This window comes from Anolis sagrei, chromosome 1 (assembly GCF_037176765.1).
Source record: "Anolis sagrei isolate rAnoSag1 chromosome 1, rAnoSag1.mat, whole genome shotgun sequence".
Taxonomy (NCBI): domain Eukaryota; kingdom Metazoa; phylum Chordata; class Lepidosauria; order Squamata; family Dactyloidae; genus Anolis; species Anolis sagrei.
This window is the reverse complement of record NC_090021.1, coordinates 3,612,830-3,631,317: the sequence shown is the minus strand read 5'-3', so window position 1 is coordinate 3,631,317 and position 18,488 is coordinate 3,612,830. Positions and strand designations below refer to the sequence as shown.

General features: G+C 46.2%; 1 protein-coding gene across 1 annotated transcript in view; it reads right to left on the bottom strand.

The window, feature by feature from the left end:
- The window catches only part of DRC1 (dynein regulatory complex subunit 1), a 43,934-nt gene extending 25,736 nt beyond the window's left edge, over nucleotides 1–18,198 (bottom strand). Inside the window, exons 1-7 of the mRNA XM_067472221.1 lie at nucleotides 17,656–18,198; nucleotides 14,654–14,741; nucleotides 11,043–11,155; nucleotides 10,233–10,416; nucleotides 5,548–5,685; nucleotides 4,502–4,588; nucleotides 1,186–1,308 (exon numbers count right to left, since the gene is read on the bottom strand). Of these exons, the coding sequence (XP_067328322.1) occupies nucleotides 1,186–1,308; nucleotides 4,502–4,588; nucleotides 5,548–5,685; nucleotides 10,233–10,416; nucleotides 11,043–11,155; nucleotides 14,654–14,741; nucleotides 17,656–17,897 (975 nt within the window). The 5' untranslated portion in view covers nucleotides 17,898–18,198. The remainder of the gene's footprint in view (nucleotides 1–1,185; nucleotides 1,309–4,501; nucleotides 4,589–5,547; nucleotides 5,686–10,232; nucleotides 10,417–11,042; nucleotides 11,156–14,653; nucleotides 14,742–17,655) is intronic.
- Nucleotides 18,199–18,488: the final 290 nt, after the last annotated feature.

Below are 18,488 nucleotides of genomic sequence, written 5' to 3'. Positions count from 1 at the left end.
AGCTATTAGAGAAATAGCTGGTAGAGGAGGGAATAGATCCAGGATAGGACTATCTGTGCTGGTGTAGAATTACTTTCAGAAAGCAATCCTGTCTGTATTACTTTGGAGGGAGAGAGAAGTGTTCCCTGTGTAACTAAGCCTGAACTGCTTTATGTAACCACACGCTTTTAAGACAATACTCTGAAAAAGCTAAGCCATATAGCTGAATTGTTCCTGTTCTCTTAAATAAACATCATTATTTTGTTGTTCACAACATCTGCCTCACGTGTGCCTCTTTGAGTGAAGTTTTAAAGGCAGATTTTTGCAGTAATCAAGAGCTTAATGGTGGCAGCGTAGATTTTAAAGAACAATCTTTGAGGTTACCTCAGAAACCCAAGCCTGAGGGCTAAATCCAACACACTCTTGTTTAAGAATACTTCCAGTAAGCCAAGGGCTTATCAGTGCTTTTAAGTTGGTGGGTGCCAGAGAGTTCTTTCAAAGCTTTCGTTACAGCTTTTGATTTTGGGGCTTTTAATCACAGAAGCCTCATTCCCAATCTAAGTGGTGTTCTGCTGTTTTGGAAATATTTTTTTATTCCTGAATAAAGCCAAAATCTGTTTATATTTAGGTGGAACAACGTTGGGATTTTTATTTTCCAAATAAATCCCTATTCTATTATATCCTCCAATTCAATTCTATGGCATGCTGGGACCAGATGTCAGGTAATTTAATAGGAGCCCCCTGGTAGCACAATGGATTAAACTCTTGGGCTGACAGGATTGCTGACCAAAAGGATGGCAGTTTAAATCCAGGGAGCGGGGTAAGCTCCTGTCTGTCAGCTCCAGCTTCTCTTACAGGGAGATGAGAGAAGCCTCCCACAGAATGGTAAAACATCTGGGTGTCCCCTGGGCAACATCCTGGCAGACAGCCAATTTTCTCACGCCAGAAGCAACTTGCCGTATCTCAAGTCGCTCCTGACACACACACACAAAAGATAATTTGGTCATATCCACAATCCTGCCAGGAAGATATTCCTTGAAGATACAGGGATTCCAAAAGAAATCCTCCAAATTGGAGTTCAAATGTGAATCCTGGGATCATAACCCTACACCGCTTTGCATGTTAAGTCAATCAACTGGCACATTAAAGTGCTTTCTTTCTGGATTACAAAAGCTGAAAAGTGACTTTGAGCCCATTCTGCTTTACCTGCACATCATGCTCCAGCTTGATCTTGATCACGTTGTACTCCTCGGCATCTTGCACTCGCAACTGGTTCAGCTCCCGCTGGTACTCCTCCACTTTTTTCAGGCGGGCCATCATGAAATCCAACTGGGGCCAAAAGGAGAAGGTATTTGATCAACCGAAAATGGAGTAAAGATGGACAGACCCCCTTCAGCCCCCACTGGGTTGCCTCCGAAATGAACCTCGCTCCCTGCCCCACGACTCCCACATACCAGAGTTTCAAAGGGGTTTCAAAGGCCATCTAAATTCAAGGCCTGCTGACACAGGAAATCTATTAGTGCTGCACTCCCGCTAAGTGGCTATCCATCCACCCTCTGCTGTAAAGCCTCCAGCAAAGGATACACCTCTCACAGCAATTTGTCCCTCTGCTGCAACATCAGGAAGTCATTTGCACTGTTTAGTCAAGGCCTCCTATTCCTCAATGCATTCCTGCTGGTTCAGGTCCTATCCTCATGGAACTGATATCTTCCATATGTGAAAGCCAGAAAAATCTGTTCAAGATGGCAAACTACATGTCTCTTAATCATTGATTCGTCAGAATAAAGAGCTCTTTCAACCTTTCCTCATGAGACTTGATCTCTATGCACATCACACTCTCCATTTCATGCTCTTTCCTGCAAAGACGGCTGCATCTACACCTATTCACACAGTCTATATTATTGTGCTCTGGGTGCAGAATGGTATTGTACAAGGGTTGGAACTTTAATAGTGGCAACTATTTCTTTACAGGGTTGTTGTAGGTTTTTTCGGGCTATATGGCCATGTTCTAGAGCAGTGGTTCTCAACCTGGGGTCCCCAGATGTTTTTGGCCTTCAACTCCCAGAAATCCTAACAGCTTGTAAATTGGCTGGGATTTCTGGGAGTTGTAGGCCAAAAACATCTGGGGACCCCAGGTTGAGAACCACTGTTCTAGAGGCATTCTCTCTTGACGTTTCACCTGCATCTATGGCAAGCATTCTCAGGATGCCTGCCATAGATGCAGGCAAAACGTCAGGAGAGAATGCCTCTAGTACATGGCCATATAGCCCGAAAAAACCTACAACAACCCAGTGATTCCGGCCATGAAAGTCTTCAACAATACATATTTATTTACATATAATACAAAAGTGATATATGCCACCAGGTTTTACAGTCCTTCGATATTATTGTTGTTGTTTATTCGTTCAGGAGATCCCTGATCAAAGTGTAGTTTCCCATGAGAATGTCCTTAACGTGTGTGGGGATGATGATGTGCTTTCTGAATTGTTACCAGAGAGTTCCCATGATAGGGAATATGAAAACAGCTCGGTACCTGGCCCAGCTGCAGAAATTAATGAGCAAATAGATAGACGGGAGGAGATCAGTCAAAACAGGAGAGCCAAACAGTGGCTTCGGTGTCCTGCCAGGCTCCGAGAGAAAAAGATAGGAATTCTCAGCTAAAGCGAAACCATTTTCTGAGTGCTAGAGACATAGCTAATGAGGAGATAAAAGTCCCAGGTACAGGATATGTAGTTAGAAGAAGCATAGTTTGGAATCAAGTCAAGATCTCGTCCTTGTTCATGGAAGCTTTGCTTGGAAAATTCATGTTTTAAGTGCCTTTGTTTCATGGTTTTGATTCTTGGATTATATGATTTTATATTATTATTATTATTATTAATAATAATAATAAACCTTTGTTTATACCCCGCTACCATCTCCCGAAGGACTTGGTGCGGCTTACAAGAGGCCGAGCCCAAATACATCAGTAAAACAACAACAACAATACAACAATAAATGAGCTCAAAGCCATAAAAACAAAGCAATAAACATTAACAAGACACCACGACGCGTTAAAACCTATGGCAGGGCCAAATGTAATAATTTAAAAAATTTAAATATGCTGGGCATGACCAGGTGAGAAGGATAGGTATTTGGAGGGGGCGTGCAGACATCCTGGATCTCTAGTAAAGTGCATTTGGGGACATATTGCTTGTAGTTTCCTTACTCTGGGAAGGCACACAGGAACAATCAGGTTTTCAAGCTCCTCCTAAAAACTGCCAGCGTTGGGGCATGCCTAATATCCTTAGGGAGAGAGTTCCAGAGTCAAGGGGCCACCACCGAGAAGGCCCTGTCCCATATTCATGCTTTGGATTCATGTTTCTTGATCTCTTGCATTTTATTTGGGAAGTTTTGACTTTGTTTTTATGGATTTTACTGGACTATAACCCGGGACTACTTTGTTCCTGCCTATCTTCCTACCTAATTTCTTAAAAGTGCTTTTTTTACCTTACTGCTTTTTAATTATATTCAATAAAAGGATTGTTTTCCATCCAACGGTGTGGTGTTTAAAGTCAGAGGGCTTTTCCTGTCCTGGAGTGCAACACCAAGAAGCATTGGAGGATTTATTTCTTTGAACTCTATGGCCTATATGCGAGTGCGATACAACTCAGAAGACATTGTGACTGCACTGTTGATTATGTTTTAAAGTCACTACTCAAGAGTAAATTTCTGTTTTGTTGCATTCCTTTGTTGTTTATTTTTGAACTCGCAAACTGTGTGTTACTGGGTTACGTGTACTGAATAATCCGTAACAAAAGAGTCAGAAACTTAGGAGGAAGCCCGTCTCTGAACTTCAAATTTCAGTTACATTCTCCCATCTATGTTCCTGAATGCAGGAAAGCAATCCACAGACATGGGAGGCATGGCAACTCTCTCTTTAGTATAACAGGAACCATTTATCTGACCCTGTAAGCTCATATTTTATTTTGAATGGAGGGAGAGGAACAGACCACAACACAGGGAGTTCTATCAACACAAACACTGTGAACCTGGGTCCGAAACGGGAGGAGATGAACTGAAATTGTGGAGAAGGGAGCAAGGTTCATTTTGGAGTCAACCCATGTCAGAGTTCCACAGAAGCTTTGAAGCTTAGAAGAATAAACACTTTGAGACTTCAGTAAAAGCAAACGTATAGCTTTATGAGTAGAGCAAATATACAGCACACACTCACGTTGACACCCAACCAAAAAGAACAGAAGCAAGACAAAAGCACCGAAGTAAGGAGGACGAACAAAATCTTATCTCTGGATCCTCCCTATGTGTTCCAGGCACATTCAGGGTCACAACTTCACAGTTCATTAGAGGCTTGACTGATTGATCCTTTCAGAGTCAATACACTCTCTGATAATGCAATCAGGTTACATTTACAGGCATTACACAAAATTACATTTAAACATTCACATTACACTAATCTTACACTGACAACCCAGTGGGGGTTTCCTTCTGCACATGAAGGCATGTGTCCATGCCCCAGAGCCCTTACCTCCTGGTTATTGAGTGTCTGCATGCCTTGCTCCCATTTCTTCTTGTTGTTGTTGAGGAGTTCACGGCGCTCTAATTCAAAGGCTTTCTGGGGGAGAAAAAAAACAAGTGGCACAATGGGATCCCACTCTCTCCTGTCAAAGAGGAATTGGCAGTGCTGGGACAGCAATACGGCAAGTTCCAAGCAATATTGTAGCTGTAAAGTTGAGATCTTTCCGCTGGCAATTTCATTCAGCGGTTTTGACAGCCCATTTGGAATTGGAGCCGCAGAAGGTTTGACCAAGGAACCACCATTGTTTGATTTTCTCAATGAAGCTGAAACTTCCTTTGGAGGCTATTTCATAACACTATGTAACACGATTTTTTGTTCCTGGGTTATAGAGTCATTTCCTAATTGGTCTATCATAAAAACATGGGGAAAATTTGTTAAAATGTAATAAATGTGTGGCTGTTTGCACACTGAAAAAGTAAAAATGTCATATTTTCCTTACAGAAAAAAAATATAAACAAAGTGCTTAGACTGAAGGAAATAATAAACCACCCTTAGCCACAAAAATGAAGTTTCTGGAGTATAACAAGTACTTTCCAAGTAAGTACTGCATAATTAAACAGGAAATAATAACACTTTCAAACCAGCAACAGGTCAGTTTTCAATTTTTGTTACATAGTGTAATCTTTTCCCTCTTTTGTTTTTGACACTGATGTTGCCCAGGATGAACAAATCATCATCATTGTGCAATAAGTATGGTATGCAATAATTATGTGGAATAACAACAGCAACAAAAATAACACAGGTGCATCGACATTGTAGAATAAATGTGGTTTGGCATTGCTATATCTGTGTTTATATGCATGCATGTATCTTTCATATGCATAGACTGACAAATGGCCAAGGACTCTCAATTCCTCAGTCTAAAGAGACAGGGATATCTGTTTCATTACAACAACCCCCTCTCATTAGAAGGGTTGTGCCTATTACATGAATATACACAGAGAGAAATTCAGAATTGCTTTTTGGAAAGAAAAGGAACTCTGATGCCCCACTACCTCAATCTGCAGAAGCTCCCGGCGATAGTTTTTCATGAGGTTTCGGATCTGCTCCTCCATTCGCTCCAGCAGCAGGTTAATGTCTTCCGCCTGCCTCCTGAGATCCTTCACGTACTGGTCATCTTTGGCCTTCAGCTCCTGGGAGACCAAAGCACGTTGGAAGGCCCAGTTCAAGTGTTCTGTTTGGACATTGTTCCATAGACTATAAAGCAGACATGGGCAAACTTTGGACTTCCAGGTGTTTTGGACTTCAACCGACTGTTAGGAATGTGGGAGTTGAAGTCCAAAACACCTGGAGGGTGAAAGTTTGCCTGTGTCTGCCCTACGAGGTGCCTGGAATGAGATTTTCCTGCTACTTTGCAGGGGGTTGGACTGGATATCCCATAAGGTCTCTTCCAACTCCACGATTTATAAGTTGCTTACCTGTAACTGTAGTTTCCTGAGTAGTCACCTGTGAATTCGTACATTTGGTATTCTTGCGCTTGCGCAGTAAGCCTTCGGAACCTTCTAGAAAGTAAAATAACAATTTGACCCCAGCTAGGCCCGCCCACCCTCTCCCCGAGTATAAGTAGCCCGTGGGCGGGGCTAGCCAGCAGTTCTCTTCCGCCGCAAAGCAGCTGGAAGGCGTGGCATGAACTCGCGGGGAGGATGGGCGGGTATGTACGAATTCACAGGTGACTACTCAGGAAACTACAGTTACAGGTAAGCAACTTATAATTTCCTGTCGTAGTCCCTGTGAATCGTACATTTGGTAGATTAGCGAGCTACTAACCGAGGACGGTGGGCGTCATGCCACAGCCGAAAACAACACAGCTCTGCCAAATTGCGCATCACGTCTGGACACAACATCCAACTTATAGTGAGTCACAAAGGACAGCGGAGAAGACCATATTGCTGCCCGGCAGACCGCATCCAGAGGAACTCCCTTCCAAAATGCCGCAGACGTCGCAATGGACCTTGTTGAGTGACCTCTAATAGGACGAGGCAACTCCTTGCCCGCCAGCTGATAACACAACTCAATCGCAGATACAATCCAGGACGATAGTCTCTGAGATGAGACAGGCAGGCCCAACACATCGGCACGATATTTAACAAACAGTCTGGGAGTCTTCCTAAAGGGAGCCGTCCTGTCTACATAAAAGGCTAAAGCCCTGCGAACGTCAAGCAAATGCAGGTTCTTCTCTAAAGAAGTGGTGGGGTTCTGGAAGAAGGAGGGAAGTATCAAGTCCTGGGACATATGAAAATTCGTAGACACTTTGGGCAGGAAAGCTATATCAGTCCTCAAAACTGCCTTGTCCTTGTGAAATTTGAGGTACGGTGGATCAGCCCTCAAAGCACACAGTTCACTAGCTCTCCTGGCCGAAGTTATAGCAACTAAAAAGGCCGTCTTCCATGACAAACAAAATAGGCTGGCCGATGCCAAGGGCTCAAAGGGGGGCTTCATTAGCGAACCAAGGACCAATTCTAAGCTCCAGGAAGGGGCGACAGGAGCTACTGGGGGTCTAGTATTCATGAGCCCTCTTAAGAACGTCTTCACAAGAGGATCCAAAAAGCAAGAAGGGAGGCCGAATTTCCTACGAAACCACGAAATAGCGGCCAAGTAACATTTTAACGATGGGTAGGATAACCCTGAATCTAGTAGTGACACTAGAAAATCTAACACTAAAGAGATGGGAGCAGTGTCCGGGTTCGTTCCCCGACCCCTTGCATAAGAGGAGAATCTTGCCCATTTATAAAGGTAGGACCGCTTAGTAGATGGTCTGTGGGCCGCTTCGATGATTTGAAGCACTGGATGAGACAGATCCGAAAACATGGCTAATGGGGAAGGATTCGCCAGGCAGTGAGCCTCAGTCTGTGTACCTCTGGGTACAGTACCTGGCCCCCTTGTGACGTTAAAAGGTCTGTTCTGTTCGACAGGCGGGTGAACACTCCTCTCGCTAGCAGGCGCAGTGGGGAAAACCACGGCTGTCTCGGCCACCAAGGGGTCACTAGTATGCAGTGTGCGTTTTCTGCTTGGAGCTTCGCCACAACCCTCAATAGGAGAGGGAATGGGGGGAATGCGTAAGTCCTGCGGCCCGTCCAGGTCTGGACGAAGGCATCTCCCAGACACCTCCCCTGGGGCGACGCATGTTCTCGTGCGCAGAAGAGAGGGCACTTCGAATTGGACCGAGTTGCGAAAAGGTCCAGCTCCGGTTCTCCCCATGCTCGGAAGAGTCTCTGCACCTCTGCCTGATTCAGGGACCATTCGTGATGTGCCAGTGGGTTCCGACTCAAGGAGTCTGCTAACAGGTTCAACTCCCCTGGCACATGGGTCACAAGAAGATGAATCCCCCTGTGTATGCACCATTCCCAAATCTGTAATGAAAGGGCTAGGAGGGTGTGAGAGTGTGTGCCTCCCTGCTTGTTCAGGTAGTACATCACCGTGGTGTTGTCGGTGAGGACGTGTACTACCTGACCTGTGACCACCCTCTCGAAGGACCTCAGGGCCCTTTCGACGGCGAGAAGCTCTAGCGCGTTTATGTGAAGAGTGCTTTCGTCTTCTCCCCACACGCCGTGAGCCACTAGTCCTTGGGAATGTGCACCCCAACCCGTCAAGGAGGAGTCTGTGGTGACCGTCCTTGTGGCGCGAGGGGCGTAGAAAGGCAGACCCGCACAAGCCCACTCTGCGTCCATCCAGCATTGGAGCGAGGAACGGACCCACGACGGAGGGGATAGCCTCACCGCTGGGTTGTCCACCAGCGGGTTGAATTCGGAGAGGAACCAGGACTGGAGTAGCCGCATACGCAACCTGGAATAGCGGATGACCGACGTAGTCGATGCCATGTGTCCCAATAGCACCTGGAAATGCTTGGCCGGCATGTCGGGTTCCGAGATGGTGAGGCTGATCAGATCGCGCAGGTTGTCGAAGCGGTCCCCAGGTAGAAAGGCTCTCTCGGCGACGGAGTCCAGAAGAGCCCCGATGAACTGAATGCGTTGTGAAGGCACCAGCACCGACTTCTCCCGGTTGAGGACAAGGCCCAGCGACTGGAGAAGAGACAAAACCATGGAAATGTGTTTTTGAAGCACGTGACGGGATCTGCCCACTATCAACCAGTCGTCAATGTAAGGGTAGACTGTCACGCCCCTCGTCCTCAGGTGGGCGGCCACCACCGCCATGCATTTTGTAAAAACTCTTGGGGCAGCGGAAAGGCCAAAGGGCAGAACGTTAAAACAATAAGTTTGGCCATCAACTCTAAAGGGCGACGTGATCCCCGGCCATCCCTCTGCTGGGCTCGGTAGGACTCCGTCCCTGATGCTCCAGCCGGCAGCATCAGCTGAGCAGAGTAACCAGCTGGGCCCTCTGCCGAGGCTTGGAAAGGCTCCGAGGTCGCCGGCCTCGGGGAAGGAATTCCCAAAGCCGCCTCGGTAGCGGGGGGAGGCGGGCCATTGAAAATGCCTCCGAAAGCGCCGCTACAGGATGGCTCCGCCTCCAAGGGTGGAGTTGTGGGCGGAGCTACAGCCGGCAGCCTTTCCTCTCTGAGGGCCACCTCTCCAGCTCCCTCGATACCGGAGGGAGACAGTATAGGCATTAAAGGAGTCACTGAAGTCTCTGGCAGCAGGCTCTCCGGCCTCGAAAGAGACGCCCTAGCGGGAGTAGCGTTCGCCGGCTCCATGTTCAAGGTAGGTGCTGCCACAGGCAAGCTTGGTTGTTCATGCCCCTCCGCCATGATAGGGGGAGGAGCTGAGGCGGTAGAGGATGAAGCGGCGCTTCCCGCTCTTTTTGAAGCCGCTTTTTTGCCCAGTACTGGACGGCCGCCATCTTGTGAGGCCTTGTCCTTCGGCTTTTTAGCCTTCTTTTTTGCCGGATCCCCAGCTCGACTCAGAAAGGGCAAGGCAGTCACCGCCGATGGCGCTTGTTGTGCCGGTGGTGTGGGCGGGAGCAAGGCCCTCTCATAAAGGGCAGCCTTAAGACGGAGCTCTCGGCTCTTCCTGGTCTGAGGCGTGAAAGCCAGACAGACGGAGCAAGACTGAGTGAGGTGACCCTCTCCCAGGCAAGTCAGACACAAAGAGTGCCCATCCGTGTTAGGGTATAGGTTGGGGCAGTTTGAGCACCGCTTAAATGACGTGGTCGCCATATCTTAGCGGAAGCTAGCAGGAGCCCCGAGAAAGGTCAAAGTAAGCAGTCCGATCGGTGGCAAACAGGGTCCAAGCACAAATCCGATACCTTAGTCCAAAAACAGTCCAGTCAAAAGCCAATAAATCACACAGTAGAATCACAGAAGCTCGCACGGAGAAAGAAGGTTCTCAGGCTACCAACAGGAGCGCGGAAAAGAGAACTGCTGGCTAGCCCCGCCCACGGGCTACTTATACTCGGGGAGAGGGTGGGCGGGCCTAGCTGGGGTCAAATTGTTATTTTACTTTCTAGAAGGTTCCGAAGGCTTACTGCGCAAGCGCAAGAATACCAAATGTACGATTCACAGGGACTACGACAGGAAATCTATGATTCTAGGGGAAAATAACACATTAGCAGAGGTGCCCATGCATTAATGCAATCTCACCTCCTCCTTCTGGGACTACAGCCACAGACATCACAAAGGGGCACACGCCTGGCAAAGATGGAGTCAGAATTATCCCCTCCTTCATGATAGTTCTGTGGGGACTCTGACCTGATGCCAACGGAAATGCCCACACATTGATGCCCCTACCTGCTGCAGTTCGCTGATCAGCTTGTTCTTCTCCTCGATGAGCAGGGCGCAGAGCTGCTGCTGCTGGTTGAGGGCCTCCCACAGATCCTGAGGGATGACCTTCTCCCGGGCAGGCGCCCACTTGGAGGTGATCTCGTCAAACTTATCCTGGTTGCCCTTGGCTTCATTCTCCAGCTTCTCCACCCTGCACAGGTAGAGCATGGGGGAAAACTTGGCTTGAAAACTGCAGTTCCAGTTAAGATCGTCAGACAAACGTATTTACGTTTGTACATCCGTTGCAACTCACAACAGACATATTGAATGATAAAACAATAATATTAATATACAATTATATATCAGTAATATTATTGATATAAGATAATTACATCCTAGAAGATGGCATGGTTGTATTTGAATAAATGTATATTTTTGTGCATGAATAAATGTAAATGGTTGCACATACCCAAAATAAGACACCCCCTGGAAATAAACACCAATGAGTCTTTTGTAGCAAAAATTAATATAAAGACCCAGTCTCTTTCAAAGGTACTTTGCATGTGCTTTTCCTGCATGGCAGGGAGTTGGACCATATGGTCTCTTCCAACTCTATGATTCTATTTTGGGGAAATAGGGTATTTGGATCATAAAACAATTTATCTGGCTGAGACTTTCAATTACACAATTAAAACAAAGCATGGTAGGCATTTTTCGCTCCTTGCTAATAATAGTAAAGATTTTACCAAGTAGCACAACAGGTTGGCAGTTTCTTTGCTTGCACATTTTCCACATGAAATCCCACAACTCTGAGGGATGTGCAGACCTTATGCTCACCTCTGCCGTGTCAGCTCCTCCTCCTCCGACCTTCGGTGTGCCTCCCGCGCGTCGGCTGCCACCTGGATGTTTGTCACTAGCTCAGTGCCATCCAGCAACAGCTTGGCCAGCCTCTGAAAGGGGAGAGAGCACAGGAGAAAGGTTCTGAAATGCCAATTGGCTTCAGCTGAGAAGAACACACTGGGTTTTTGCCATGTGGTATGTTTTCTGGTTTAGATCAGGGGCCGGTCAATGTCTTATCAGTCTAGGAAGCCAGTTACCTCTGCGAGATGCTTATATCATGCTGCAAAAGCTGGCAGCACTGGAAAAGTCCTGTAATTTTTGGAGTTTTTTGGATTTTGGAATTCCAGATAAGGGATTCTCAACTCGTATAGCCAAAACCCACTCAAGATGAAAGAATGAGCTTGATGCATGCACCACCCTCTGTTTATCTAGGAGTCTTAGTAGACCACAATCTATGCATAAGTCAACCGTGTGATGTGGCATCTGATCTATACTGCCATATAAAATTGAGATTATCTGCTTCAAACTGGATTATATGGTAGTGTAATTACAATAATTCTGTTCAAAGCAGATAATCTGAATAATCTACCTTGAACATCTGGATTATATGGCAGTATAGATCCAGTCTATTTTATTTATTTATTTATTTATTTACTATTCTTGTATACCGCTGTATCTCAAGCCCGAGGGCGACTCACAGCGGTTTCCAAATAGCAACAATGAAGACAATTAAAAACAGCAAAACAATCAATATACCATAACAGTTAAACTACACATCTCCATTACTAGCTAATACAAACATCAATACACAGTTCTCCCAAAGCCCCCCCCCCCCCCCCCCGCGATTGCCTCATCATCCAAACGTGATCCAAATTCGACGTCCATTGTTCCGTTCCTATATTCAAATTACCAGAATTGCACTGAATTACTCAAATGCCTGCACAAACATCCAGGTCTTCAACTTTCTACGGAATGTCAAGAGAGATGGTGCCAGCCTAACATCTACAGGAAGGGCGTTCCACAGCCGAGGAGCCACCACCGAGAAGGCCCTATCCCTCGTCCCCGCCAACCGTGCTTGAGAGGCTGGCGGGATCGAGAGCAGGGCCTCCCCGGAAGATCTCAAAGTCCGGGTGGGTTCATAGGCCGAGATGCGGTCAGCTAGGTATCTTGGGCCGGAACCGTGTAGGGCTTTATAGGCCAATACCAACACCTTGAATTGGGCCCAGTAGAAAATCGGCAGCCAGTGGAGCTGGTGCAACAGGGGGGTTGTGTGCTCCCTGTGCTCCGCTCCTGTTAGAATCATGGCTGCCGCGCGTTGGACTAGTTGCAGCTTCCGGGCCGTCTTCAGGGGCAGCCCCATGTAGAGAGCGTTGCAGTAGTCTAGGCGGGATGTGACAAGAGCGTGTACCACCGTGGCCAAGTCAGACTTCCCAAGATATGGGCGCAGCTGGCGCACGAGCCTGAGCTGTGCAAATGCTCAGGTTAAACACCAATAATCCACTTATAAAGATAACATAATGAATAAGTCCAACAAATAGGTAAATTGTGAAACTTAGACTGTTCAATACACAGTAGTCACAAAATTAAGCAATATGAAATAAGTTCTGTACAGTCTTTTAGTGATGTCGTATGTTCATGAATCAGCCTCCCACGACCGGTTTCGGCCTTTGCTTTAGGCCTTCTTCGGGTGGTAAAGTTCAGTCTTTTACATATGTTCTCATAAGAGATACTTAAGTTTTTTTTGCAATGGGATAAGATACTCTGCTTCTAAGTTTGATACTCGCAATTAGAATCAAACTTAGAAGCAGAGTATCTTATCCCATTGCAAAAAAAACTTAAGTATCTCTTATGAGAACATATGTAAAAGACTGAACTTTACCACCCGAAGAAGGCCTAAAGCAAAGGCCGAAACCGGTCGTGGGAGGCTGATTCATGAACATACGACATCACTAAAAGACTGTACAGAACTTATTTCATATTGCTTAATTTTGTGACTACTGTGTATTGAACAGTCTAAGTTTCACAATTTACCTATTTGTTGGACTTATTCATTATGTTATCTTTGTAAGTGGATTATTGGTGTTTAACCTGTCTACTAAGGAACCCATTCATATTGTACTGTGCAAATGCTCCCCTGGTCACCGCCGAGACCTGGGGTTCCAGGCTCAGCGATGAATCCAGGGTCACACCCAAGCTGCGAACCTGTGTCTTCAGAGGGAGTGCGACCCCATCCAACACAGGCTGTAACCCTATACCCTGTTCAGCCTTATCCATAGCAGTCTAGTGTCCTAACATGCCCCACTCTGTTCAGCCCTCATCTGGAATAACTCTGTGTCCAGTTCTAGGTCCCACAATTCAAGAAGGATATTAACAAGCTACACCTGGTCCAAAAGGAGACCAAAATGATCAAAAGTTTGAAAACAAAGCCCTATGAGGAACAGTTTAGGGAACTGGGTATGTTTAGCTTGGAGAAGAAAAGGCTGAGAATCATGTTTAAATATTTGAAAGGATGTCCCATTAAGGAGGTGGAAGCCTGTTTTCTGCTGCTTCACAATGGAAGCTGAAAGGAAAGAGATTCCACCTGAATATTAGTAAGAACTTCCTGATGGTAACAGATACTCACTAGTGAGTATGCTGCCTAGGAATCCTTCTCTGGAGATTGGGGGGTTTTTTTTGGGGGGGGGGTATGTTAAAATGATTTTTTATCAAGATTACGTTTTTCAAGACTGACGTCAAGAAAAAAATTCTTCACAGAAGTTGGAACTTTACTGCCAAACCAGGCATATGTAAAAAAAAAAAAAGTTACGGAAATATCTTCACAAGAATCCACCAGCCTCTTGTTTAATTCAGCATCTTCATCCATTCTTCTATGTTGTTCTGGATATGCCCATAGATGTCATTGAAGAGCTCCTCCCTGGATTTAGTCCTATCCAAATGAACTGCATCAACATTAAGATCTTCCGTTACTTTCTTGCGCTTTACATACATGGGCCAGGCATGACCATCGAACAAACCAGGGGGATCTGGAACAGTGTGATTCCTTGAATTTCTCCTCCTCTTGCATTCTTCTTCCCTCTCAGGAAGTTCTTTGGAGGGCGAAGGGGTCCAAAGGGGGATGGAGGGAGGGGAGGAGGCAGAAGTCGTGGGTCAGCTCACGAGGGTGGCCATCGTCTCTGAGGAACCACAGCAGCACCAACGTCTGCTCAGCTCCGAAGCTCGAGACGAAAGCCTTCTCTGAAAGTTTTTAAGCACAGGCTAAACAACCATCTGTCAGAAGTGCACTGATTGTGTCTTCCTGTCTGTCAAAGGAGGGTTGGACTTGATGGCCTTTGGATTCCCTTTCCAACTTTAGAATTATAAGTGGCTAGAGGGTTCAGCCTCTCAAAGTCTCCAGCAAAACAATACTATTCTCCTCCTCTGATGTAGCATTTCATTCATTCTTGACTTCTGAATCTATGGGGTTTCCCAACAGAGGTTGAATGGCCATCTGTTGGGAGGGTTTAGATGGTGTGTTCCTGAATGGCAGGGGGTTGGACTGTATGGCCCTTGAGGTCTGTTCTAACCCTATGATTCGATTATGCTGATTCTATGACTGTACGAGTTCTCACCTGTCGACTCTCCTCTATCTGCTTATGGCTCCTGCTCTGTTCCTCCTCCACCAATTTATTTGCATCAGGGTCTTCTCCAAGAGCTTCCCTAGAAGAGAAAAAGTCAAAAATTTGCCCTTCAGGTTCTTTCGACCCTGATCTACAGACATCAAAGCAAAAATGGGGTGTTTAGCACGCTTACTGGAAGGCCCATAGGAAGGAGGCATTGCTAGAAATCTGTGGAACACTCCTCTGGCACCACATTTCAAAAGGGTTAATTCCCTTCCTATTGGATTTCTTCGCTATCTGTCATGTTCAGAGTCTGCTATGTGTCTCTAGTCATTATGTTTGTATGCTTATGGGAGTGATAGTGATGTTAGAACCTGCTTTTTAGGAAGGAATTGCCCAACCAAGGCTGGTATTGTTTATTTATTTTTCTATTCCACCCTCCCTCACCCCAAAAGGGTCTCAGGGCGGAGCACAACACATACAAATGGCAAGCATTCCATGCCGGGACATAAAATAGCTATAAATATACACAAACACTAAAATCAGTGTGACCAGCAGTGCTGTAGAATTTAAAGAGGCATGAATGGAGGGTGAAAGGGAGAAACGTGCCAAGAGGAAGGCGGGTCAAGCCAACCCTGACTGGGACCGCCTTCAGATGTCCTCACTGCGGGAGAAGATGCGGATCAAGAATAGGGGTCCACAGCCACCTACGGACCCACCGCCAAGACACCGTACTTGGAGGACAATCTTACTGGAACAACAAGGGATCAGCTAAGTAGGCAGTGTAACTAATATAGAAATATGGAACGTTTGGATGATGAGACTGGATCTTGATTTTAACTATGAGATGAGATGAGATGAGATGTTATGTTTATTGATTGTTATAATGTTATTCTTTTAACTTGTTTTTAACTGTTTTATCATGTTTAAGTATTGTATTTGCTTTGTTAACTGCTCCGAGTCGCCCTGAGGGCTGAGAAGAGCAGTAAACAAATATAGTAAATAAATAAATAATAAATAAGTAAGTAATAAAGTAATAATAATAATAAAATAGTAAAACTTTATTTATACCCCGCCACCATCTCTCCAAGGGGACTCAGAGTGGCTTACATGAGGCCAAGCCCAACAATACATCAGTAAAAAGAAAAAGCAATAACCAAATAAAACAATACAATTAATATAACTCACATATAAACAATAACACACAAAGATTTAAAAACCTATGTAATATATTTAAATAAATAAATAAATAATAAAAGGGTAAAGGTTGTCCCCTGACATTAAGTCCAGTCATGCCTGACTCTGGGGTGTGGTGCTCATCTCCATTTCTAAACTGAACAGCCAGCATTCTCCATAGACACCTCCAAGGTCATGTGGCTGGCATAAAGGCCGAACAGGGCATAGGGTTACAGCCTGTGTTGGATGGGGCCGCACTCCCCCTGAAGACGCAGGTTCGCAGCTTGGGTGTGACCCTGGACTCATCGCTGAGCCTGGAACCCCAGGTTTCGGCAGTGACCAGGGGAGCATTTGCACAACTAAAACTTGTGTGCCAGCTGCACCCGTACCTTGGGAAGTCTGACTTGGCCACGGTAGTCGACGCTCTGGTTACATCACGTATAGATTACTGCAACGCACTCTACATGGGGTTGCCTTTGAAGACGGCCCGGAAGCTTCAAATGGTCCAGCGTGCGGCAGCCAGGTTGTTAACAGGAGTGGCGCTCAGGAAGCATACCACTCCTCTGCTGCATCAGCTCCACTGGCTGCCAGTTTGCTCCCGGGCCCAATTGAAAGTGCTGGCTTTAGCCTTTAAAGCTCTAAACGGTTCTGGCCAGCCTACCTATCCGAACGCATCTCTTCCTACGAACCCAGGAAGTTAAGATCATCTGAGGAGGCCCTGCTCTCGATCCTGTCTGCTCCGCAAGCACGCTTGGCGGGGACGAGAGACATTCCGGAGGGCCTTCTCAGTAGTGGCCCCTTGGCTGTGGAACACCCTTCCTACAGACATCAGATCGGCCCCCTCCTTATTGGCATTCCGGAGGAGAGTGAAGACCTGGCTCTTTGAACAGGTTTTCAACTAAGCAGTGCACTTGATTGATTATTGGAATATGGATTAATGGACAATGAGATTGGTTGCTGATTCTATTGATGAGACGTGATGGATTGTTATTTTGCTGTATTGTTGTATTGATGTTTTGATGTTAATTAATTGATATTACTGTTTTAAATGACTAATGATTTTGTATTGTGTTGTTGATACTGATTGTTAACCGCTCTGAGTTGCCTGAAGCAAATAAATAATAAATAAATAAATTATTATTCTTGATTATATTATAATAAATAACATGTTTAAATAAATAAATAATGTAACATATTATTATTCTTGATTATATGATAATAAATAACATATTTAAATAAATAAATAATGTAACATAATTATTATTCTTGATTATATGATAATAAATAACATATTTAAATAAATAAATAAAATAATTATTATTTATTATATAATAATAAATAATATAGGTTCTTGTGGGTTTTTTCGGGCTATAGAGCCATGTTCTCTAGAGGCATGTCTCCTGACGTTTCGCCGGCATCTATGGCAAGCATCCTCAGAACTACTTCTGAGGATGCTTGCCATAGATGCAGGCGAAACGTCAGGAGAAATGCCTCTAGAACATGGCCATATAGCCTGAAAAAACCCACAAGAACCGAGTGATTCCAGCCATGAAAGCCTTCGACAATACAATAAATAATATATTTAAATAAATAAATAAATAAATAAAGTGCTATGCTAATAATATATAATATATTGTATGTAGGGATAACTTGTAAGCCGCTCTGAGTCCCCATGGGGGTGAGAAGTGGGGGATATAAAAGTCGTAAACAAATAAATAATCTGGGACGGGATGCTGGGATACACTGCCCTAGGAAACCCAGGCTGTCTGCTCTGAACGGGATTATATGGGGCAGTGTGGACTCCTAGGATCAGTTTCTCTGAGGCAGGTGAGGCGGACCTGCGCTTGGCCTCGAGGCGGGCGGCGATGCGGAGCCGTCGGGCGGCGATGCGCTCCTCGGGGTCGTCGGAGTTGATGTTGGGGACGAAGATGCGCTGCGGGGTGGCGCTCGCCCCGCCCTCCGCCGCCGCCTCGCCGCCCTTGCTGCTGCCCTGGCCCTCCGACTCCGGCCTCGCCTCGGCACCCGCGGCCCCCTCCTCGCCGCCGCCATCCTCGCCCGCCGACGCCGACGCCGCCTTCATCCCGCCTCAGACTAGGCCTCGTTGCCAGGGGAGACCGCGTCGCCAGGAGGGACGCCGCCGACGTTGCCGTGGCGACGACGCCGACGCTCGACTCAGCCTAGCTGACTAACGCGCCTTGTACGCATGCGCAAAAGCAGCCCTTTCTGGGTGTTCGCAAACGCGTCGTCTACGCATGCGCAAAGTTAGCCTTTTCTCTGTGTGTATGCATGCGAACAGTTAGCCCTTTCTGTCTTCGCTCCTGAGGCCTTGTACGCATGCGCAGAGTTAGCCCTTTCTTGTGTTCGCGAACTCGACTTCTACGCACAGTCAGCTCTGTTCGCTAACGCGTCTTCTACGCATGCGCAAAGTTGGCCCTTTCTGTGTGTGGATTCGCGAACGCACCTTGTACGCATGCGCACAGTTAACCCTTTCTGTGTGGTAGCTAACGCGCCTTCAACGCATGCGCACAGCGAGCCCTTTCTATTCGTTAATACACCTTGTACGCATGCGCAAAGTTAGCCCTTTCTTGTGTTCACGGACTCGACTTCTACGCACGCGCAAAGTTAGCTCTGTTCGCTAACGCGTCTTCTACGCATGCGCAAAGTTGGCCCT